Source organism: Talpa europaea (assembly GCF_964194135.1).
Source record: "Talpa europaea genome assembly, chromosome: 12".
In the NCBI taxonomy this organism is placed as follows: Eukaryota; Metazoa; Chordata; class Mammalia; order Eulipotyphla; family Talpidae; genus Talpa; species Talpa europaea.
In genome coordinates this window covers 101,217,585-101,241,082 of record NC_140079.1, presented here as the reverse complement: position 1 = coordinate 101,241,082, position 23,498 = coordinate 101,217,585, and the positions used below count along the sequence as shown (strand labels likewise).

Below are 23,498 nucleotides of genomic sequence, written 5' to 3'. Positions count from 1 at the left end.
GAGTGCTCTTTACATATGATGGATGTGACCCCTTTATCAGACATCTGATCAGTGTTTTCTCCCCACCTGTGGTTTATCTTTTCATTCATTGAAGTGTCTTCCAAATAACAGAAATTATTCATCTTTGTCAAGTCCAACTTTTCAGTCTGTGGTTTGGTGTTATATCTAAGAATTCTGCCTAAACCATGGTCACAAAGTTTTTTCCTGTTTCCTTCTAGAAATGCAGTAATATGAACTTTCACATTTATATTTTTGGGGGATATTTTTTAATATATGGCAAGACAGGGGCCAAAGTTTAGATTGTTACATCTGGAGATCCAGTTGTTCCAGCACGGTCCGCTCAAGGGCTGCCCTTTCCCCACTGACCTGCTGGTGCGCTTTTTTTTTTTTTTTTTTAAATCAATTGACCTCCACATGTGAAACTATTTCTAGATAGTCTACCCCACTGCTCTGCTTTTTTTTTTTAAGATTTATTTATTTTATCCAAGAATCAGGGTATAGGCCAGAGGTGCAGAAGGGTGAGAGGATGCACCAGAGACAGAGCGGGGAACAGAACAGGCAGATTGACCAAAATACACTGCTGAGGGGAGCAGCGGGCGAGACAGGAAAGGTCTGCCACCAGTGTGGGTATCTCCAAGGCTGGCAGTGAATCGAACGCATGCTGCAGAGGCTGCGGACAGCTTCACAGCACTGCGCTCAACCCGCTGCACTACCGAGGAGGCCTAGTGTGCCTCCCTCTTTGCCAATGCCACGCCAAAAGACCTCCTAGAAGTTGGGAGAGCCTGTAGTGTGAGGGCTACTGTAGTGTGAGTTCTCCAACTTGACCTTTTTCAAACTGTTGATCTTTCTAGCCCCCTTGCATTTCCATACAAATTTTATCAGACTCAATTTTTTTTAAGTGTTCTTGGGTTTTGGGGTTTTTTTTAAATATTTATTTATTTGGGCCTCCCTGGTGGCGCAAGGAGTTGGGCACCGCACTATGGAGCAATCTGCAGCCTCTGCAGCACGAGTTCAATCCCCAGCCCACCGGGGAGCAACCCAGATGGCGCAGCAGACCTCTCCTGCCTCACCCGCTGCTCCCCTCAGCAGTGTACTCCGGTCAGTCTGCCTGTTCTGTTCCCCACTGTCTGTTCCCCTCTGGTGAATCCTCTCACCCCCACATCTCTGACCTGTACCCCAGCTCTTATATGCATAAATAAATAAATCTTTTAAAAAAAAAGATTTATTGATTTATTTTACACAAGAACTGGGGTACAGGCCAGATGTGTGGGAGGGTGAGAGGATTCACCAAAGACAGAGTGGGCAACAGAACAGGCAGACTGACGAAATACACAGCTGAGGGGAGCAGCTGGTGTGACAGGAGAGGTCTGCCGTCCCATGTTGGACCCTCGCTGGAGGGCTGGGATCTAACTGGTGCTGCAGTTGCTGCAGACAGCTTCACAGTGAGCGGCTCAACCACCTGCACCACCAGGGGAAGCCCAAGTGTTCTTGGGTTTTAATTGGGGAGACAATGAATCTAATTTCAGTTTGGCAAGAACTGACAAGTGGGCCTCCTTGGTGGCCCAGGAGGTTAAGTCTCAGCACAATGAAGCTATCTATGGCCCCTGCAGCACAAGTTCGACCCCCAGCCAGGGAGGGACCCACATGGCGCAGCAGACCTCTCCTGTCTCCCTGCTGCCCCCTCAGCAGTGTATTTCAGTCAGTCTGCCTGTTCTGCTCCCCACTCTGTCTCTCGTGAACCCTCTCACCGCCACACCTCTGGTCTACGTCCCAGTTCTTGTATGCATAAATAAATAAAATAAATCTTTAAAAAAAAAAAAGCTGACGAGTTACAAGTTGCGATGATTAATTTTCAAGACCTGATCTCAGACTCTTAGTGAGTGTTCATTTTATGTGTCAGATGGGCCATCTCTAGTGTCAGCTGTTTGGTCAAACCTCAGCTGTTGCTGTGCAGGTTATTTCAGAGGTGTGATGAACATGTAAGTCAGTGGACTTGAGTTAAGTAGATCCCCCTCATAGTGGGTGGGTCTTGTCCAATCAGTAGAAGGCCTTCAGAGTGAGATCCCCGAGGAGGAAGGATTCTGCTCAGACTTTCACCTGGAAATGGCCCATGTGAAGATCAGAGACAGCACAGGCAGCTGCCCAGGTGGGCAGGGCAAGGCCCAGGGCTGACTGAGGGCTACTGCCCTGGACTGGAGACACGCTGCCTGGACTCAGACATGGCACACCCACCCGCATCCTCAGCACAGTGCTCACGACAGACAAGAGCAGGAGGTACCCAGTGCCCATCTGCAGATGAACAGGTGAGCTGCACGTGCTCTACTCACCCGACAGGACGGCCCTCAGTCAGGAGAGTGAGCCCCAGCACAGTGCCGGAGAAGCTTGGGAACGGTGCTGGGAGCGGCAGTCGGGGCCAGCCAATGACATGCTGGTTTGCCAGCCAGGGCGGCCACCACAGGACACCAGGGGCCTCGCCTCAATCCGCAGGTGGACACTTCCTCACCACATCTTCACGTGCCCCCTCCCTCTGTCTCTCTCTCTCTCTGTCACTGTTCTTTCTGTCCCACCTGTCTCTCTTACCTGCACACCAATCCTGCTGGCTGAGGGCCCTCCCCAAGGACCTCGTTCTGCCTTAGCAGACTCCACGAGGACCCTGTCTCTGCCACAAGTCAGGGAAGTGACCCCCAGCCCCCCGGGGAACAGAGAGCCCTCTCCTCTGATCTCAAACTGTGGATCTGCTAGTGGCGTGTTCGGCCACCATTCTTTGTTACCTGCGGTTCTGTGTTCCTACACAAGGCCAGAACTGCCCAGTCAGTCAGTCAGAACCAAACCTTACAAGGCACCTTTCAAATCAACCAAGAGCAGAAATCTCAATTCCCCCGGGAAGGGCGCATCACAAGGAGTGACTGGGAATGCCCGGGGGCCAAGGACGGATGTATGACAAGGGACCCCAGAAGCTGACTGATGAAATAAATGCCTTGTTGATAAGATTAGAACCATGGGGGGGGGGGGTCTGGGGTCTGGTTTCAATTCCAATGCTATGCTTGGTTGTCAAGCAGATAAGAACTATCTGGTATGGGCCTCCCTGGTGGCACAAGGGGTTAAGACACAACCAATGAGGCAATACGCAGCCACTGCAGCATGAGTTCGATCCCCAGCTGGCCAGGGAGCAACCCACATGGCACAGCAGACCTCTCCTGCCTTGCCCGCTGCTCCCCTCAGCAGTGTACTTCAGTCAATCTGCCTGTTCTGTTCCCCACTCTGTCTCTGGTGAGTCCTCTCACCCTCCCACACCTCTGGCCTGTACCCCAGTTCTTGTATGCATAAATAAAAAAATCTTCAGAAAAAAAAAAAAATTACCTGGTCAGCAGATGCATGGCCCCCTGAAGCCCTAGGCAACAAACATTCTTTGGTGTCCCCCATCTTCTTCTCCTCGTCCTCCTACCCCACGTAACTGATGCTGTATTATTATCAATAAAAAGGCCAGGATCTTGCTTGTTCAGCAGCACCCCTCACTGCAGTCTGCTCACGACTCCCATTTGTCAGTGTGGTGTTGACAACGCGACATCAAACAAGCAGCCCCCACTGCCTGTCCAGTGCCTGCCCAGCCACTGACACTGCCTTCTCCCTACAAGGGGACAGGAGGTCATCCCCGCTCCTCAGCCACTGAACTTCCAAAGAGCTCTTTATGTCCCTCTGGGTAAGAGGCCACATGAGACAAGGGTCAGCAAGCCCACCTCTGCTGGGTGAGCAACACTTGCAAATTCTCCACTTACCCTCCTGTTCTTCCCTTCACTTAACCCTGATGCTGTCCAGCCACCAAGGCTGGCCTCGCCCCAGGGGAAACCTTTGACTCAGGCCCCCTAATTCAGGAAACTTTGCAGCTGTCACTCTTAGCTCCTTTTTCAACAGTGGGGGTGTAGTGGGGAGAAAGGGTTTCTACAGCTGCAGGATTAGAGCCGCTCCTGCCCTGCAGCCCCCAGTCCTACCCCCTTCTCTCGCTCAGCACTCGTTCTTGTCAATCAACAGAGGAAACCTGCAACTCAGCGGGGCAAGAGAAGAGGGCGAGGCAGGCAGAGGGAACAGCAACCCCACCAGTGGCCCAGGACTTGGAGGACCGGGGCGGGCAAGCAGAACTTGAGAGCTTACATTGAGGGGGCACTGAGAGGCAGCTGGAGACAGGAGGGACAGTAGGACCAGCCCAGTGGGGACAGGCAGAGCCATGGCCAACAAAACCTGATGCTCAGGACAGGCCGGCCCTCGGCTCCAGAGGCGGCTCCAGAGGCAGCCAGAGGATTTGCGTGTGCTTTGCATCCTGGGGCAAGGCCAGTTAACCAGCTGCTAAGGAGGCCAAGGTCACAGGAAGTCCCCCTCTTTGCTAGATGGCCCTTTAAACATCTCACAGAGCTGCTCTGCTGCCAAGATGCCCAAGCCAGGGCACATGGGCACTTATTTCTTATGACCTGCCCAGAAAAGCATCAAGATGGCTCTCAAGTCCCCTCAAAACAGAGCAAGAAAGCAAGGGCCTGGGGCTGCTGTAGCAAAGCAGCACAGGCTGGGGAACTCAGGGGGACATGAAAGTCGGTGATACCATATGTATACGTCCTGCACTTGATGCCCTGATCGCTTGCCCAACTCAGTGTCCTTAAAATAAGAACAAACCCACCACTCAGAAGTGAGATTATTTCTGCTACTGAGACACGACAAGAATGTCCCCTGAGGCTCTTCATAAAGAAGACACAGTGTAATGTGACCACCCTGGATAACACTCCAGAGACATTTCCCATGAGGTTTATCCCTGATGAGACTCTTAAAATGAGTGGCGTCAAAACATCAAGAATGCCCAGCAGCCCCGGAAAGAACAACCAGCAAAGGTCAAAGGCATGGGCCACTCAGCTGCCACTTCACCATCGCACACGTTGGAGACACAATCTGGGAAGGGACAGAGGCCACCAACACGTGTCATAATGGCTCTCAGTGGGAAGCAATCTAAAAGTTATCAACCGTTGGATGGATCAGCAAACCTCTATTCCTTCAAATAATGGAATCTCCATGATGATAAAAATGAACACACTGGGCCTCCCTGGTGGCCCAGGGGTTAAAGCCTCAGAGCTATCAAGCTATCTCCAGCCACTGCAGCCTGAGTTTGATCCCTGGCCAAGGAGCTGACCCACAGGGCACAGCAGACCTCTCCTGTCTCCCCGCTGCTCCCCTCAGCAGTGGATTTCAGTGGATCTGCCTGTTCTGCTCCCCATGCTGTCTCTGGTGAGTCCTCTCACCACTGCACCTCTGACCTACACCCCAGTTACTGTATGCATACATAAAATTAAATCTTAGGGGCCTCCCTGGTGGCGCAGCAGGTTGAGTGCCGCCCTGTGAAGTGTCGGCAGCCTCTGCAGCGCGGGTTCAACTCCCGGACAGCCAGGGAGGAACCCACAGGGCACAGTAGACCTCTCCTGTCTCGCCCACTGCTCCCCTCAGCACTGTATTTTGTCAGTCTGCCTGTCCTGTTCCCCACTCTGTGTTTGGTGAATTCTCTCACACCCTCCTGCACCTCTGGCCTATAGCCTGGTTCTTGTATAAATAAATAAATCTTTTTTAAAAATAAATATTAAAAAAAAATAAACCCACTGTGGACCCAAAGAAACATGCATGAATCTCAGAGAAGTTACGTTGAGCACAAGAAGCCAGACAAAAAGAACTGGATGAGGTCTGAAGTAGAATTAATCGCGGCAATAGGAATGAAAACCACTGATGACACCACTGCACACCTGCCAGGAGGGCACAGAAAAAGGGACCGTGAAAGTCCGACACGACCAAGTGCTGACAAGGACGCAGAGCAACTCTTTTCTCCTATTGCTGGTGAAAGGCGCTGACCTCCCTGTGCTTCTCCACAAACATTTAAATGGCTGCACAGGCCCGTTACACTCACGACAATTCAGAGCTAAACACTGCGGGCAGGCGCCCTGCTCCCAGGGGCCTCCCACAGAACATCCGTGAAAACGTCGGAAGGAAATGGCTGTTCCCATCTGTCCAGCTCCTCCCTGCAGCGTGTGCGCAAGCTTGGGGCAAGGGGGAGTCCTCTCCCTCCCCTCCTCTCCGGTCCCTCCTGCCGCGCCAGTGTCCGCACTGCCCCGAGGTCATTCTGGCCACCACGCAGGCCCACTGGTGGCCGCTGACCCTGGCCCCGGTGCCCCCGCGGAGCCACGGCCACCGGCCCTGGACCATCATCCCTCGGTCCTGGCCCCTGACCCTGGACCCCGGCGACCGCGCGCAGCCGTGGCCACTGGCCGTGGACCCCGGTGACCCCGCGGGGTGCCGCCAGGCCAGCCGCACGCGGCTTCCGGGCTCCTCGCCCTCGACGACGACCAGGGCACCGGGTTGACATCAGAGGTCAAGGCCGGGTCACCGTCCCTCCTTCCCGCGGCCTCCAGGCCACCCTAGTCGCGACTTCCGCCAAGGCGCGGGCCCACCCCCGCCGCACCCGCACGCCGCCCCAGCGGGCGGCGACGGGCGGCAGCCGGCGGCAACCGGTCGGCGAGCGCCGCCGCGCGGGGGGCGCGCGGGAGCCGCACGGTGGCCGCGTCGGCGTGCGGGGCGTGCGTGAGGGGCGCGGGGGCGGGGCCAGAAGAGTGTGCTGGCGGAAGCGCGCGCTAGACGGCCTGAGGCGCCAAGGAGCATGCGCACCCACGGGGCGAGGCGGGGCAAGTCCGGGAAGGGGCGGGGCCGCGACCGCGCCCCTGACTTCCGCCGCCGGCTGCTGAGACCGCCCACCGCGGCGGGGCGCCGCCGCAAGTCGGGAGGGACCGTCTCCTGGCCCCGCCCCAAGCACGGCCTCTGGCCTATAGGAACTGAGCTGCCCCGGGGGACCGCGAGGGGGCGGAGCCCCCGTGGTCTCTGGGCCCGCAGCGCCCTCTATGGACACTCTCGGGAGCTGCACGGGTCCTGGGCGCTCCTGGCTCTTGGACTGGAGGGGTCGCCCCGCTGACCTTGGGAAGGCCTGTCCCTGCCAGGGCCTGGCCCAGACCTCCCTCTCAGAGGCGCATATATTTGCTGAAAAGGAGAAAACTAGTTACAATGCTAAGCGAGAGAAGGCTGGCTCAAGGAGCTAAAGATCTTATTCCATGTCTGTGACATTTTGGAAAAGGCAGGAGTGCAGGGTCAGGGGCTGGATGTGGACCGACCTCCAAGGGGCTCGGGCTGACTGATGAGGGGACTGGACGCTGCAAACAGCATCTGAAGCCGGAATCTCACCGATAGCAATTATGCTTTCATCTTTTAAAACACGGAAACACTGGGCCTCCCTGGTGCCGCAGGCGGTTGAGCACCGCACTGTGAAGCTGTCCGCAGCCTCTGCAGCGTGGGTTCGATCCCGGCTGGCCAGGGAGGAACCCGCAGGCGCCGCAGACCTCCTGTCTCGCCTGCTGCTCCCCTCAGCAGTGTACTTCGGTCCTTCTGCCTGCTCTGCTCCCTGCTTTGTCTCTGGTGAATCCTCTCACCCTCCTGTGCTTCTGGCCTATACCCCAGTTCTTGTATAAAAATAAGTAAGTCTTTAAAAAAAATAAAATACGGAAACAGGGCTTCCCTGGTGGCGCAAGGGGTTAGGACGCAACCTATGAAGCTATCTGCAGCCACTGCAGCACAAGTTGGATCCCCGGCCAGGGAGATGCCCACATGGCACAGCAGACCTCTCCCGTCTCCCCGCTGCTCCCCTCAGCAGTGTACTTTGTCAGTCTGCCTGTTCTGTTCCTCACTCTGTCTCTGGCGGATCCTCTCACCCCCCCACACCTCTGGCCTGTACCCCAGGTCTTGTATGCACAGATTAATAAATCTTTAAATAAATAAATAAAATACAGAAACAGAAAGCAGATTGTGATTGCCAAGGAGTGAGGAGGGCAAGGAGCGGGGAGAACAGAGGCTGAGTGATGGGTAAGGGGCGTGGGGGAGGGCACGGAAAGGCTGTGGAACTAGACAGAGATGACTGCTGCACACCGTGAATGTACTAAATGCCACTGAATTGTTCCTTTTAAAATGGTTGATTGGGCATCCCTGGTGGTGCAAGGAGTTAAGATGCAGCACTGTGAAGGAATTTGCAGCCACTGCAGCACCTCCCCAGCCACAGAGGTGACCTATAAGGCCCAGCAGACCTCTCCTGACTCGCTCGCTGCTCCCCTCAGCAGTGTATTTCAGCCGGTCTGCCTGTTCTGTTCCCCACTGTCTTTGGAGAATCCTCTCACCCCCCATACCTCTGGCCTGTACCCCAGTTCTCTTTTAAGATTTATTTATTTATGCATACAAGAGCTGGGGTACAGGCCAGAGACTGGGAATGAGAGGATTCACCAGAAACAGTGGGGAACAGAACAGATTGACCCAAGTACACTGTTGAGGGGTGCAGCAGGCAAGTCAGGAGAGGTCTGCTGCGCCATGTGGGTTGTGCCCTGGCCGGCCAGGGATCAAACTCGCGCTACAGAGGCAGCAGATTGCTTCATAGTGTGGTGCTTACAAGAATTAGGGTATATGCCAGAGGTGTGGGAGGTGAGAGGATTCACCAGAGACAGAGTGGGGAGCAGAACAGGCAGACTGACTGAAACACACTGCTGAGGGGAGCAGCGGGCAAATCAGGAGAGGTCTGCTGCACCATGTGGGCATCTCCCCGGCCAGGGATCGAACTCATGCTGCAGTGGCTGCGGATAGCTTCATAGGTTGCATCTTAACCCCTTGCACCACCAAGGAGGCCCCTGTACCCCAGTTCTTGTTGCATAAACAAATTTTAAAATAAAGTGGTTGATTATGTGGATATAGCTTTCACCTTTAGAATGTCCAAGTTCATGTCCAGAGACAGCCCTTATAAGGATGTGAATCAGCTATTCAGCTCCGACCTGTGTGTGAGCACGAGGAAAAGCAGGCCTGGAGGACCTGCAGGGCAGCCTGGGTCGTGGGGGTTGCAGGACTCAAAGGACGTCCCCATCCCAGATGTGGGGCACTTGTCTGTTATTATTCCCAGCTCTCACCAAAGGGAACAGGCTCTGAGGTCAAGGGGCTTGCCCACAGTAAACTGACCGCCAGCACTACCAGAACTTGAGCCAACATGAGGGAGGGGACTACGGTCCAGGGAGGTTGCCCAGCCAAGGAAGTGGCAAAGCCCATCCTGTGTCCTTTCCAGGAACAGAACCTGTGACTGGGCCATTCACTCCTGCCACCCACCGCAGTCCCCTGGCCCGAGGACATAGAACCCCCCCACCCCCCACAACCTGCAACACCATTGCCCATCTTTGCAGAACACCAACTAATCCCAGGGAATCTGGAGACCCCGATTCCTCACCGCAATACCACACAGATTGGGAGAGTCACCGCGAACCCACATCCAGTCCCCTTTGGTGGGCACAAATAACACCCCCTCCTCCAGCCCAGGAAGCCCTCCCAGCACCTCAGGACAGCACACGCCCAGGACACATGGAATCTAAAAAACAAAGTACAAACTTTATTTTGTTTCTTTATAAAGGCACAGTGGCCTCTTGGTTTTTTCCCCCACTTTCTTAACAAAATATAATAGCATCTCCTTGAACACAAAGACCTCAAAATTGTAAAAAAAAACCAAAGTAACAAAACCAAAACCAGAAAAAAAAAAAAACAACCAACAACAAAACAAGAGAGAGACAAAGACAGTTTTTGGGGTCGAAGTTGGGAAACCTGGAGGGCGAGCTGGGGGCCGAGCAGGGGTGGATCCTGGCAGGCCCTGGCGCTGACACCGGGCGGGGAGGGGAGATGGGCAGCAGCAAACCCCAACCGAGAAGCAACGGAGATCCCTGGACCCCCAGAGAGCCCCCACCCAGCCAGACCCTCAACCCATGTAAGTGCTTGCAGGAGAAAGGAAGAAACCCAAAAGAGGGGAGGAGTTAAAACTGCAGGTCACAGGGCTGACTTGGGGTGGCGGAATGACCTCGGGGTTTTGTTTGAACTCTCCCTGTTCTTAAAAACACGTCTCAATGAAAATAATGATTTTTGGCAGAGAGAAGCCAGGCACCTCTGTGTCGGCTCCCCCCAGTCCAGGGTCCAAGGCCCAGCCCCAGGTGTCCGGTGCCCTGCGCACTCTGTGCCACCCCAGCGCCCCGGGCCTCGTCAGGGGCATCCGTCAAAGGTCGATTTACAGTATTGAAAAGGAGGTCATAAAAGAGACCCAAATGTCAACGTCATTTTGTAAAAATTCCTCACTCATTCACCCGCGTTTCTCCCTGGTGCTGCCCCGGCCCCCTCCAGCCCCCAGAAGGGAGAGGAGGGCTGGGGGTGGTCAGGGAAGCCCCCCGCTCCCCGCCAGCTCCTCCCGGCTCTGGTCCATGGCGTCGCTGTCCGAGGCCTCCGAGTCGGAGGCTGTGTCCGAGGCGTGGGCCTCGGGGCAGCTGCGCACCGGCTTCACGATGACGGCTCTTCGCTGCTCCTCCTCCTGCTCCTGCCGGTCCTGGGTGCCCTCGATGTGCTGGATCGCCTGGGGGACAGGCTGCCGTGAGGATGAGGCCCGCGGAGCCACCGTGCCCGCACCGCAAACATACATCCCAGAAAGCCCAGCCTGGCAAAGCACTAGGTGCCTGCCAGTCTGGAGGAAACCCACTCTGGAGGCTTCTGCTGAGCTGAGCAGCCCCCCGGAGGGGCAGTGACACCCTGCTGGGTGGCCACCGGAGGTCACTGTGTCTGTCATCCATTTCTGGATACCAGTCCGTCCACTCCCATATGGAGTGGAGGTTTTTGCTATTAATTTTATTACTCTATTTGTTAAATTTGTGTACAACTCAAATTCTGGGGGATTGACGGGGTGTTTTTCCCCATTTGGCCTTTTTTGGCTTGGTTGTTTCTCATGGGGTCCCCGAGAGGGTCTGAGCGCAGCAGCGATCCCAGGTCTGACCCACAGAGCTAACAATCTGCTCTCTTCCTCTTCCTCACCCTCCTGGCCACAACCACCTTCACCCCCATCCCAGGTCCTGGGGGACCGAGGTGAGAGAAAGTTCTAGACCAACCCCAGAAAAGCCAGAGAATCTTCCCACATGCAGCCCAGGTACCTGCACGATGGTGTCCAGATTTTGCCGGGACGTGGAAACAGAGTTGATGACCGAGGCGGGGCCCATAGTGACGACATTGATGTGATGGGAGGGAGGGGGAGGTGGCGCTGGCACAATCACCGTGGGGTGGTGGGTGGGGGCGGGAGGGGGCAGGAGCTGCAAGACAGAGGCCCAGTCTCTCTCCGAAGGTTCTGGGAGCTGCCCCTTTCCTCCTCAGAGGGCAGGGCATGGTCTCCAAAACCACCTCGCCCCGCCCAGTGCCCTGTTGGACCCAAGGGAGGCATGCCAGGCCTAAAGGTCCTGCAGGGCCTCCTGCTCACCTGGGTGCTCACCTGGGTCCGCAGGTGCTGCTGTTCTCGCTCCAGTTTTTCCTGGTGCAGCAGCCGCACTTGCTCCTGCTGCTGCTGCAGCTGCACCTGCTGCGCGATCACCTTGAGCTTCTCCGGGTACATGTGGGCCTCCAGCGAGCGCACCTGGGGCACAGACGTGGCTCAGGACAGGCCGGGCCCCGGGCCCCGACCCCACCTCACCCCACCCCACCCCACCCCATCCTGGGCAGGGCAGCTCTGACCTTCAAACAGCAGGCCTCGCCCCTGCACCCACCCAAGCAGGAACCTGCCACCCTGGGGTGGCGACCAAAGTCCTCCCCACAGCCCGGCAGACCCGCCATGACTCATCTGGTCCCACCGGGGCCTCCCTCCTACAGCACTTCCACCCGCCCTCCAGCCACCACGCCTTTGCCCGAGCTGGGCCCGCTCCCTGGAGCGCCTTCTCCCCTCTCTGCTTAACTGTGGTACTCGCCCTTAACTCTTGGCACATGCCCAAGTCATTTCCCTGGAGAAATGGGAGGGGGCCCTCGGGAACCCCCATGCCCTGTGGACACACGGGTCTGACGGCAGCTCCATTTTCAGAGAGTCCCCTGGACTGAACTCCCCCACCCCTAACAGACAAAAGCCCTGAGGGCAGAGATCTGTCTGGCTGCCCCCCACTGGACCCCTCACTCCGAGGCCTGACACAGAGCAGCACTCCTGCAAACCGGTGCCACAAACGACAGCAGCAGCGATGGAGGAAAGGAAGACACGGTGGTCACGAGCGCGCGCGCACACCACCCTCACCTGCTCCTCCAGCATCATGCGCACCGAGCGCTCCTTGTCCAGCTGCTGCCGCAGCTCGATCATCTCCCGCCGGAGGTCCTCCGCCTTCTCGTCCTCCCAGATGTCCGGGGAGCCAATGCCCTCGTCCTTGTCCTCCGCCCGCCGCCGCTTGGGGGATGAGCCACTCAACTCCTGAAAACCCCCAGGGTGTTGGTGAGTGTGCCCTGACACCCCCGGATATACCACCACCCCGACTGGGAAGCCGGGGCTCCGTCGCTGTGGACCCCAAAGCTGTCAAAGCCAGGCGCCCCGGCGCTATGGACCTGTTCCCCAAGTCTGATGGACAGCCAAACACCCAGTGGACCTGCTTCCCAGAACAATCACCATGGCCCCTCCAGAGCCCACTCAGATGGGTAAACTGAGGTCTAGGTGGGAAGGCAGGTGCCTGAAGTAGGCAGGCCAGCAGGGAAGATGGGAACCGCAGCCACACGTGAGAGCCGGGCCAGGGTGGACCCAGACCTGCCAGGAGGGCCAGGCACGGAGGGCGGGGGGCCTGGCTGGGTACCTGGATGAAGCGCTTGAGCTGTGTGTTCTGCTGCAGGAGCCTGGTCTTCTCCTGCTCCAGGGAGAAAATGTATTCTGCCGTCTGCTGAAGAATGGCTGCCTGAGGGCGGGAAGGATGCATCAGGGGCCACTTCCTTCTCCCTGCTCGTGGCCAACACCTCCTCCAGGAAGCCCTCCCAGCCCTCACCCACCTTGCTGAGCTTCTCTCCGTCTGTGTGGGGGATGAGGGTCTTGAGGGACTGGAATCCAGCGTTGATGCTCTGCATGCGCCTCCGCTCGTTGCTGTTGGCAATCTCCCGCCGAATCCGCCGCTCCTGGTCTCGCTGCGTCTCAGGGGTCAGTGGAATGTTGGCAAGACTGTCGGGGGAGGACAGGGGCATGCTCAGGCTTGGTGTCCTCGTGCCCTGCGCCCAAAGGGCCCCTGTCTTTACAGTTCATCGCCAGAAGGCCCTGAGTGTCACTTGCAGCCCTCTGGGGCAAAAGATGCCAGCTATGTGATACCCCCACCCCGGGAAGCTCGGGAGGGGGCACGCAGCAATCCAGTGCAGCTGGGTGTCAAAACCAGGCCCCCGTCTCTGGCTAGCAGGTCCAGGTGGGGCCCAGATGACAATCAGACACCTGCTCCTGGGACACCTCCTGGGTGGCACAGCCATGTCACAGCCCGGCCCAGCCACCTGCACCAAGACCAAAAAGACCAGACAGGTCCCCTTCACTCCAGGAAGGGGATGCCAAGCCCCCGCGCCAAGCCCGCCCACCCTGAGAGGCTGACCACCCTGTGCCAGCAGGCAGTGGGCCAGGTCACTGCAGCACACGTGACTGCATCTTGCAGAGGCTGGTAAGAGAGAAGGCGGTCGGGGAGGGGGCGAGGCTGCAAGCCGAGAGGCACTGGCAGGCGGCAGAGGCAGCCTCAGGGTCTGCAGGCCCAATGCCACTGCTCCCCAGGGTGGGCCTGTGTGTGGCCTGAAGGAAGCATGCCGCCCTTCCCAGCCCTCTCCTGCAACTCCCCCCGCCCTGGCCTGATGGCTTCCAGATGCTGGGCTCCCAGAAGAGGCCACTGGCCCCACCCAAAGCCACAGTCCTGGCTTCTTCCTAAGGGGCCCTCCTGGGGTGACCTGGCCAAGGCCTGGGCTCACACCCCTGCTTCCATCGATGGGGGAGCCAGGGATCTGAGAGGTGCCCAGGGCCCATGCCATCACCAGGAGGAAAGGCATCTGCACAGAAATGGAGAGGACCACATCTGCAACAGCTGGAGACACGCAGGCCTCTCCTGGCCCCCACCTGCCCCATCTGTCCGCCTCAGCTCCCCAGGAGCCTTCCCCATTCCTGGGCCTCAGCCTCCTCCCCAACAGAGAGGGTGGTGGGCTGGAAGTGGTTCCTCCCCCAGGCGCAGGTACCTCCAGGGATTTAGGATGTCTACACTGGAAAGGAAACCAGGAACCCCACTTTACAGAGAACACAGTCTTCGGGTGAGACAGCGGGCACCAGGCTCTCCCACTTCTGGGCCCCAGGCGCCTCGCTACTGCCAGGCCCGCCCCTGCGGTGACACCAGCCATGGTGGGCTGGAGGGGACGCAGGTCAGGACCCTTTGCAGGGTGGGGATTACAACCAAGGCCAGGCCCCGGGCCTGGCAGTGCCCTCCAGTCCCTCTGTGGCCTGTGGATTCAAGTCTCTGGAGCGAGAGGCGGGGAGACATGGACGGGATGCCACCGCTCCAGCTGACTGAGACCGGTCCGGAGCATCCCCGTGACCTCAGCAGAGACCCGGGGACACACCCTCCCTCCCCCGGTCCCTGGCTGGGCGTCTCACACACAGCCTGCAGACGCCAAAAGGCTAGAGCTGACCAGGACGGTGTGGGCTCAGAAGGGACCACGTCCACCCATGAGCCACTGGGCCACTCTGAGTGCTGCTGGGGTCCGGAGCCCCTGGAGGCCCAGCATCGGGGAGCACCACCCTGAGTCCATCACCATGGAGCTGAGGACGGCTTTGCTGGGACTTCCTCACTGGACTGCCCCGTCCTCCCGGGAGGAAGAGGACGGCTGGGGCTGACCATGATCCAGGCCCGCTCAGAGCCGACGCCCGCCAGAGAGGGCGCAGTCGCCTGCGGGGAGAAGAGCGCAGTGACCACCGCCCTGGGGTCCGCTTGGATTTTCACGCACAGAACTCTTCCTGTCCCCCTCACAGAACGCCAGCCTCGTCCTCGGGCCACCAAGAGGAACCCAGGGTCCTGGGAGGGGGACGTGATGGGCCGCCAGACCGGGGGGCAGCAGGGGCTCCCCTACCCACGTGCCGCGGCACCCCCACTGACCGTCTCACACACAGCCCGCGGCACCTGGGTCTGGCCCCAGGAGGCAGAGCTCCAGGCCCTCCTGACAAACGGCCCGGGAGTCAGAAGTTAGGTGCCCTGCCGAGGCCACACCATGACAGACGCCGCCATGCTCCTCCCAGGGCCCACAGCCGAGGGCCCCGCGCCCCGCCAGAGTCCACCTGGGTCTCACTAGGCAGCTCCTCTGGTCATGGAACCCTAAACTCTCCGTTCTTCTGAGTGCCCCCAAATTAGGGAGACAGAGGAGACCACAGAACCCCAAAAGCCCCAGCCCAGAGGCCCCAGAAGGGCCAGGTCCCGGGACCCAGGCAGAACTGGGGCCTGGGCCGGCTGCTCCTGCCCAGCAGACCCCTGCTAGCCCCAGTGTCCCTGCGCCGCCCGGCGCCGCTGCCCATCGGCCCAGCGTCCGGGGCGGGAGCCGCTGCTGGGCGCCTCGTGCAGCGGCCAGGGGCGACCTCGCGGCCCCCCGCCCCGAGCCCGCTCCTCGTGGGTCCTGGGCTCCACCCACCCACCTCAACATTCCTGGAAGCGCCCTGACAGCTCCTCACGAGGCTGAGGGCTGACCCCGCGCTGATGGCGGGGTCCTGCCTCCCCAGGGCTGCTGATTGGTGGAATCACAGCTAACCAGGCGCTCTGATTGGGGGCGAGCTGGCCAACCAGGGGCCCCCACAGACAAGGGCTGGCTAATTGGAATTTCCAGGTGACACTATGCTGAGAAAGTGGGGTTTCCTGCAGAGGCCTGGAAGCCTCTGACAGCCCTTTCTCAGCTGCAGCACGTTTACAGGAACTGCGGAGTCCACGGCCGCAGCCACGGCCAGGTGCGGGGCAGAGGCCACGGCCACTGTCTCTTGCTTCTCTCCCTCCCGAGCCCCCCAGCACAGACGGGGCACAGAAACACCCCTGCCGGCTCCTGGGGCTGCCCAGGGGCTGCCCGCTTCTGGAATAAGGCAGGGACCTGGGCAGCAAGTGGCCAGGGAACAGTGTGGGCACAAGCGTCGGTGCCAAGAGCAGAGCCCCAGAGAGCCCCCTGGGAATACGCGGCACCCCAGTCAGAGGCTGGGCGCAAGGAGCACACGCTTCAAGTTCAGGCCCTGACCTCTGCCCACCCCGGCATCAAACCGGCCACAGAGAGCTCATTTCACACCACCTCCAAGTCACCCCCACACCCCTCACTCAACATGCTCACAGTCAGGGAGGGAAGCCCACGTGGGAGGCTGCGTCCCCGACTTCTCTCTGCAGCAGGCACTGGAGCAGCCCGGGCCCTGCTGCCATCCCTGCGCCCACCTCAACCCCGGAACACACCATATTCGGGCCGGTCGGGTCAGAAACACACCCCCACAAGCCTCCAGTGGCTCAGAGGAACCCTGCAGTCACTGTCTAGCTGTGGAACCCGCCACTGTCTAGCTGTGGAACCCCACGCTTAGCCATTTCGTCATTCCATCTCTCGAGGCCTCAGTGTCCCCATCTGTAAAGAGGGGGGTGCTGGATCACAGAACCACGGTGAAGTTTAAAAGAGACAGCGGAGGAATGGTGAGAAGGACCAAGAATAGCCTGTTTTCCCAGCGGTTACCCAGGAGCACCCAAGGGTGTCCCTGGGGCGCTAAGCCTCTAGCACCAGGAGACAGAGCTCTCCGGCCAAGGGTCGGTTCTGGTTGCTGTGGTCTCCACAGTCCCAGCACAGAGCAGGTTCTGGGGCGGGATCAGAGACCCCAGGCCACTCCAAAGCCCCTGGTCGCTCCTTCTCCCCCAGCCCCCTAGAAGCAGATAAACTCAGGGAGACCACCCAGCCGCTGCTTCTGAGAGTCTGAGTGGCACATCCAGGGCTGCCAGGCACGGCCCGTCCACACAGTCAGTCCTCACAGGGCCGCACTGTCCAGAGGCTGAAAGCCACAGGTCACAGCTGTGCGGTACCGTGAAGCAAACCCAGGGGCCGGGACCCGCCCACCCCACACCCTCAACCCTCCACACCTCCCCGAGGCCCAGGTCCCACTCAGGACACAGGTTCGGCCGTGGGGCAGGCAGGGGACATCTCCACGCCTAACCCAGGAGCTTGGATGCTGGGGCACCATCTCCTCCCGAGGAAGGCTGGGGACAGGGACAGTGTGGTTCAAATCCCAGAGGATGCAGCAAGGCCCAGGCCTGGCAGCCAGAGGCCCCCTGCATGGTGTCTGCCGGGGTCAGGGCAGGGAATGTCCTCTCCGGCACCTGCAGCAGCGGCGCCGGGTGGCCCACGCCGGGCCTCCTCTGAGCACCAGCAGCTCCAGGTGAAGGCAGAGCCCTGGGATCCGGGTCAAGGCCCAGCTGACATGTGCTGTCGCTACTCCCTTCCCAAGGCTGGGTCCTCACGCCCCGCAGCGAGCCCCGGAGAGGCTGACTGACAATTCAGACAGAAAAAAGGAGCACTGGGCCTCCCCTGGTGGCGCAGGCGGTTGAGCGCAGCCCTGTGAAGCTGGCGCAGGTTCGATCCTGGACCGCTGGTGAGATTCCCACATGGCGCAGCAGACCTCTCCTGTCCCCCGGCTGCTCCCCTCAGCAGTGCACTTCGTCTGTCTGCCTGTTCTGCTCCCCACTCTGTCTCTGGCGAATCCGCTCACCCTCCTGCGCGTCTGACCAGTACCCCAGCTCTTGTATATATGAATAAATAAATCTTTAAAAAAAGGGAAAAAGAAAGAAAGCAGAAAGGAGCATGGCGAATCCCCAGCACATACAAGAGTTTCAGACTTTTCTGTAAGCACCGCTCCGGGTCCTCCAGGGTCACTTCTGGAAGGGCCAGTACACACGCAGGGCAGCCCTGCTAGCGGGAGGCCATCCAGCTCGAGGTACTGACCCTGAACTTGTGGGGAGCCGGCCCTGGGGCGGGATGGATAAGCGCGGCACAACCTTCAACCTTTCTCCAGCCCGGTGTCTGCAGCCGGGTGTCCACCCTGGACCACACGGCCAGGGGCTCCTCCTCCCCAGTCCCCGCCCCGCCAGCCCCGGGCTGCGGAGCACGTGGCCCCAGCCCTAGGGAGCCATTTCGCTCCCACAGCAGCCCCGCAGAAAAGAGACCGTAGGTCCCACACTTGGCGATCGCGGGGGGCGCCCACCCAGCCCGGGGGGGGGGGGGGTGGTTCGTGCTCAAGGTGGCGCCACCCAGGCCCTTCCCCCCGCGACCGGAGTCCGGGCCGAGCGGCGGCGCAGGTGTGCGCGAACCCCGACCTGCCGGCTCAAGGCTGCTCTGCAGCCGCCCGGGCCCGACGTGGGCAGGGGCCCCCGACGGGCGCTGCGCCCCTCGGACCACCCACCCGCGGGGCCGGGCGGCCGGATGCCCTGGGTTCGGGGCTGGGGCGGCGCGAGGGCGCGTCTGCAGAGGAGACCCCGCGCCCGCGGCCTCGCGCGGGGAGGGGCGGCCCCCGCGCCCCCGCCCCCCGAGCCCCGGGGCCTCGCCCGCGCCGCCCGCGGGGCCCGAGCTTTGTGCGGGGAGCGCGTGGCCCGCGCGCCTACAAGTCCCACAATGCCGCCCGGCGGGGCGCGGGGAACTACAGCTCCCGCGAGGCGGCGCGGGGCCCGCCTACTCCAAGAGGGCTGCAGAGTCACGTCCAGGCCGCGCTAGTAAACACGCCGGGCGCGGGCGGCGGCCGGCGGCCGGCGCGCCCGGGTCCGCGGCGCCCCCCGGCCGCGCCGCGCCCCGCGGCCCGCCCACCCCGCACCCCGCGCGCGCCCGGCCCGCCGCGCGCCCCCCGCGCGCGCCGCCCGCCCCCGCCCCGCCGCGGCGCGCTCGCCGTGGGGCCCCGCGCCCGCCCCACGCGCGCCCCGGCCCCGGCCCCGGCCCCGGCCCCGCGGGGGGCGCCCGGCGGGCGCGGGGGGGAGGCCGCCGCGGGCCGGGGGAGGGCGCGCGGGCGGGGGAGCGCGGCGCCCAGCATGGCCGGGGCTGCTGCAGAACCACGTGGGTCTGTTTGCAATTTACAAACGTCGCGGCTCGCCCGCCTGCAGGGGACAAAAGTGGCCGGGGCCGCTCGGGGCCGCTCGGGGCCCCCGCGCGCCGGGGGAGGGGGGCCCCGGGGGCGCGCGGCGGCGCGCGGGGCCGCGGCCGCCCCGGGGGCGAAGAAAGGCGCGGGGCCGGGGCGGGCCACGCTGCGCTCCCGCGCGCCCGCCGGGCGGCCGGGGAGGGGGGGGGAGCGGTACACACCTACAGAGCCCTCCTATCACTTCTTTCTCTGTTTTCCTGAAATGTTGCAAAGAGGGCACCTTCTGCGTGGGCACCATGAAATACTCCATGGCGCCGCCCCTCCTCCGCGCGCCGTCCGCGGTCCGCCGGGGAGATGGAGTCCGCGCAGCCCGGCGGAGGAGCAGCTCGGCCGGTCCCAGATGCTGGCGGCGGCGAGGGCGGGCGGGGGGGCGGGGGGAGGTCTCTCCGGCCGGCCTCCCCGGCGCGTGTGCGCGTGTGTGCGCGCGAGTGTGTGTTCGCAGCTGATCCGAGTCTGTCTCAAGGCGGGAAACAGCTGGTGGAGCCCAGCGCGCCCGGCCTCCTTCCGCGGAGCAGGGAACTGCATGTAAACAAAGGACTATTTGCAGCGCCCCCCCGCGCGCCGCGCGGCCCGGGCGAGGGGGGCGCGGGCCCCCGGGGCCCCCAGGCGGCCCGGCCCGCGGCCCTGCCCCCGGCGCGGGGCGCGGAGCGCGGGGCGCGGGGCCGGCGGGGCGCGGCGCGCGTGGGGCCGCGGGGCGCGCTACATGCGCCGCTCGGGTGATGAGGCCCATCAGCTGACAGGTTGGCGAGCGTCGCAGGGAAAAAAAAGGGCCAGTCCGGCCGGCGCGGGGCCGGGGTCCGCGGGCTCCGGCGCGGGGCGCGGGGCGCGCGGGGCGGGGGCGCCCGGGGAGCCGCTCGGGGCTTGTTCGCGGCCGCAGGCGCAGAGCCGCCCTGGCGCGCGCCCCGGGCCCGGGGCCCCCTGGAAACTTGCGTCACCGCCGCCGCCTGCTCCCGGGAACCCCGGCGCCGGCGAGGGAAGCGCAGGGGGGGCGCGCGGGGCGCTCGGACGCGGGGGCGGCCCCAACGAGGGGCGCCGCGGGTGCCCGCCCGGCCGCACCGACCCGCCGCGGGGCTGCAGCGCCCACGGGCCGCGCGGCCGGGCGCGACCTGCTCCCCCGCCAGGGTGCGCTCTCGGGGCGGGGGGGCCCCCCGGGCGGGGGAGGGACGCCGCGGGGGAGCTTCCGGCCCCTCCCGGGCACCCATCTTCCGCCCCCGGCCGGGAGGCTTGGCCGGCCCAGGAAGCCCGCGCCTGCCCCGGGGACGGCCTCCGCTGCCCAGCCCCGGCGCCCCCAGGGCCCGCGCAGACCCGCCTCCCCACGGAGAGGCCCCGCCGACGACAAGGGTCCTCCCTCCGTTAGGAAGCGCTGTGGGGGTTGAGGCCGAGCCGTCGTGCCCACGCCCTGCAGTCCCCAAAGCCAGCGGTCAGGCAGCTTCTCCAGCGCGGCCCGGGCCCCCTAAGGTCACAGTCGGGGTGCGCGCCCCCCCCCCCCAGCAGCACGTCTGGGAGAGGCGCCTCCGGGCCCCGCGGCGGCCGCGCTGGGTCTGCGGGCCCGGGTCAAAGGATGAATGAATGAGCGATCGGATGAATGAATGAATGCGCGGGCCCTGGAGGCTTCGCCTCCTTGGGCTCCCCTTGACCGACCCTGCCGCCCTCCCGCCGGCTCTCCCCGTCGGGCCCCCCCATTCCTGCCAAAGGCTCTCTCGGAAGAGCCCGCAGCTGTTTGATGCACAAACCCAAAGCCCCTGAGCGGGCTCTCCAGGCCTCCAGCCCAGCTCGCTCCAGCCCTCCTCCATCTCAGGGGCAGCAGCAAGGAAGCGCCCATCGCCCTCTGCCCAGCGGGCACTGGACTGCCACGCCCTCCGGACCCCTGTGGGTCTTCAGTGCAGCCCCTTAGGTCCTCGCCCCAGTCCCTTCTTGCTCTAAAGTAGGGAGGAGCAAACTGTTTCTGCAGCGGGCTGGTAAGTGGTTACTTTCCTGTTGCTACTGTAACAAATTTAGTGGCTTAAAACAATTTTATTCTCTGGAGGTCATTCCCTGAAAGCTCCCCCGGGGAGTCTTTTCCTGCTCTTTCCAGCTTCTGGAGTCTGCCCGCTTTTCTTGGCTCTTGGCCTCTTCCTCCTTCAAAGTCCATCACTCCAGCCTCCGCTCTGCCATAACATCTCCTCTGACTTGGAATGGATCCGAAAGACCGAACACAGAGACTCGGGACCGCGGCCGCGTGCTCGCGGGCATGACTCACAGCAGCCGAAGTGTGCAAACGTGTGCCCATCAAGCGCTGGCAGGTGTGGGTGGAGGGACAGCGGTGGCCCACCTGCCATGGAACAGGAGCCCCCGGAGTCCGACACCCGCCCCCGCTGCAGGCAGCTTGGAGACATTCTAAGTGAACGGAGCCAGGCTCACAGGGCCACCGGCGTGTGACCCTGTGGCGCGGGCTCGTTCTCTGAGACACAAGGTCCATGAGAGGCTGGGGGGTGGGAGAGACGTTGCTTATGCGTGTGCGGTTTCTGTTGGGGTAACAACGGCAAGTTTTCCAAATGGACAGCAGGGATGGTCGCACCATGATGTAACTAACGCCACTGAATTATACACTGTCAAATGGCAAGTTTCATGTTCTGTGTTTTTTACAATTAAAAAAGGGAAAATTGGCAGCGGCTTGGATTGGACCCCTGTCCACCGTGGTGGGGCTCCCATCAGCCCTACCCACACCTTCCTCACCCTCTAGCTGCTCACACCTCCTTACCCAGCTGGGATCTCGCAGCCCATCAGCGCTCCCCTGCAAGTCACACCCCTTCCCTGCCCCTGTCTCCCCTACCCCAGAGCTGAGCGTGGGTGGGAAAAGGAAATCCCATAACCTCACTGACTGATCTCACTTTTAAATGCCAGACCAAGATCCTCACAAGTGGGCTCTTTGGGTGGCTGCTGATGTCTTTATTGCCCTTCTCCCTCCCACCTCCTCCCCAAGACCCCACACCTCCTGCCCCGCCCCACCCTCAGTTGCGACCTCACTCCTGCTGCTCGAGAAAGTAGAAGCAATCAGAAGAGAAACTCCCCCGGGCAGCCAGCACCCCTCTGCCTCCCCACCCGTCCCGGTCAGTGGCCATCCGGCTTGTGTCGCACACATGTCCGAGCTTGTGTCTGGAGCCCCCCCCATGCATGTCATCAGGGATGTCTCCCCAGCAGCGACCCCCCAGCCCGCACCCCCAGTGTGTGCCCCCACTGGATCATCCCCATCACCAGGGCAAGCCGTCCCCTGTTGTCAGTCTTCCTGCCGCCCATCAGGCCCGAGGCCCTGACACTGAAGGCAGTGGCGCCTCCAAGGAGCTGCTTCTGTCTTCATTGCAGCTGGTCTGCTCGGCCTCTGGGCCACCCCAGACAGGGCACCCTTGGGCCTTGTCTCTGCCCACACACATCCCCTGCTCTTTGGACAACAGCGTTGCAGAAAGGACTAGAAGCTGTGCATTGTGGCTCAGAATCCAGGCTCTCTCTACCTGACCCCGCCTTAGGGTGACCCTAGGTGAGTTTCTTCACCTGACTCAGTTTCCTGGTCCACAAGACGAGGCTGGACAGACAGCACCTTGTACGTGGGCTGCTGGAGGAGTGGGTGGCTGCCATCAGTGCCGGGGCCGTGTCGCCAGGACAGCCGTGGCCACAAGCACCTGGGCTGACCCAGAGAGTGGCAGGGTGTAGGGTGTGCAGGGGAGCGAGGGGCAGTTTCCCCTTTCTTGCTAAGCTTGCTGCAGGTGTATTGGAAGGTTCTTTGCCTTTGAACCTGGTGCTCACCTGCCTTACTGTCGAGGCGCTGTACCTAGGGCTGCCCTTATAAAGGGGGTTCTCTGCAGGGAGAGATCATACCCCAAGGATCTGTGTTGGAAATGCAGCTTATCATCTGCTGAGCTGGTGGAGAGCCACCTGCAGCTGAACGGGGGCTGCCAACCCCAGACAGACACCACTCTGGCCCAGCTGAGGGAAAGAGGGGTGCCTACAGGGACACCTCAGAACATCTCCCCTGACTCTCCTCCCCCTCACTCTGCTTCCTCCAGCCCCAAATTCCAGGTAGGAGGGGTGTCATTCATGGGTCTTATGGATGAATGGATCCCCAAATGTGGTCTTGCCATACCGAGGAACATTACTCAGCCAGGAAAAAGAAAAATGCTGGCACCTGCTGCAATGCGGCTGAACCTGGAAAACACGCTGGGTGAAAGGGCCCAGTCATGAAAAGTCACAGATCGCATGATTCTGTTTATAGGAAATGCCCGGAATGGGCACATCCACACACAGACCGCAAGTTCATGGTTGGCAGGGCTGGGGCGCAGTGGGGGAGGGTGGTGAGCGCGAGTGGGTTTCTTTGTGGATGGTGACATGTCTAACATTGGGCCTCCCTGGTGGCACAAGGGGTTAAGATGCAACCTATGAGGTTGTCCGCAACCACTGCAGCACATGTTCCATCCCCGGCCAGCCA

The 23,498-nt window shown here is 61.3% G+C and overlaps 2 protein-coding genes across 6 annotated transcripts in view; both read right to left on the bottom strand.

The window, feature by feature from the left end:
- SRL (sarcalumenin) overlaps positions 1-23,498 on the bottom strand; it is a gene marked incomplete at both ends in the record, with an annotated part of 61,948 nt that overhangs the window by 25,365 nt on the left and 13,085 nt on the right. The window lies entirely within an intron of this gene.
- Positions 10,289-19,289, bottom strand: TFAP4 (transcription factor AP-4; the record flags this gene model as incomplete). Of its 5 annotated transcripts, none has more annotated exons than XM_084250388.1 (7): positions 10,289-10,483; positions 11,052-11,207; positions 11,384-11,524; positions 12,167-12,337; positions 12,711-12,809; positions 12,901-13,066; positions 19,201-19,289. In XM_084250388.1, the coding sequence occupies 7 exons, from the start codon at positions 19,287-19,289 to the stop codon at positions 10,289-10,291; spliced, it is 1,017 nt and encodes a 338-aa protein (XP_084106514.1). The 5 variants fall into 5 exon arrangements, with proteins under 5 accessions (XP_084106514.1, XP_084106515.1, XP_084106516.1 ...); XM_084250389.1 differs by having other exon boundaries at positions 11,384-11,470; XM_084250390.1 differs by having other exon boundaries at positions 11,384-11,467.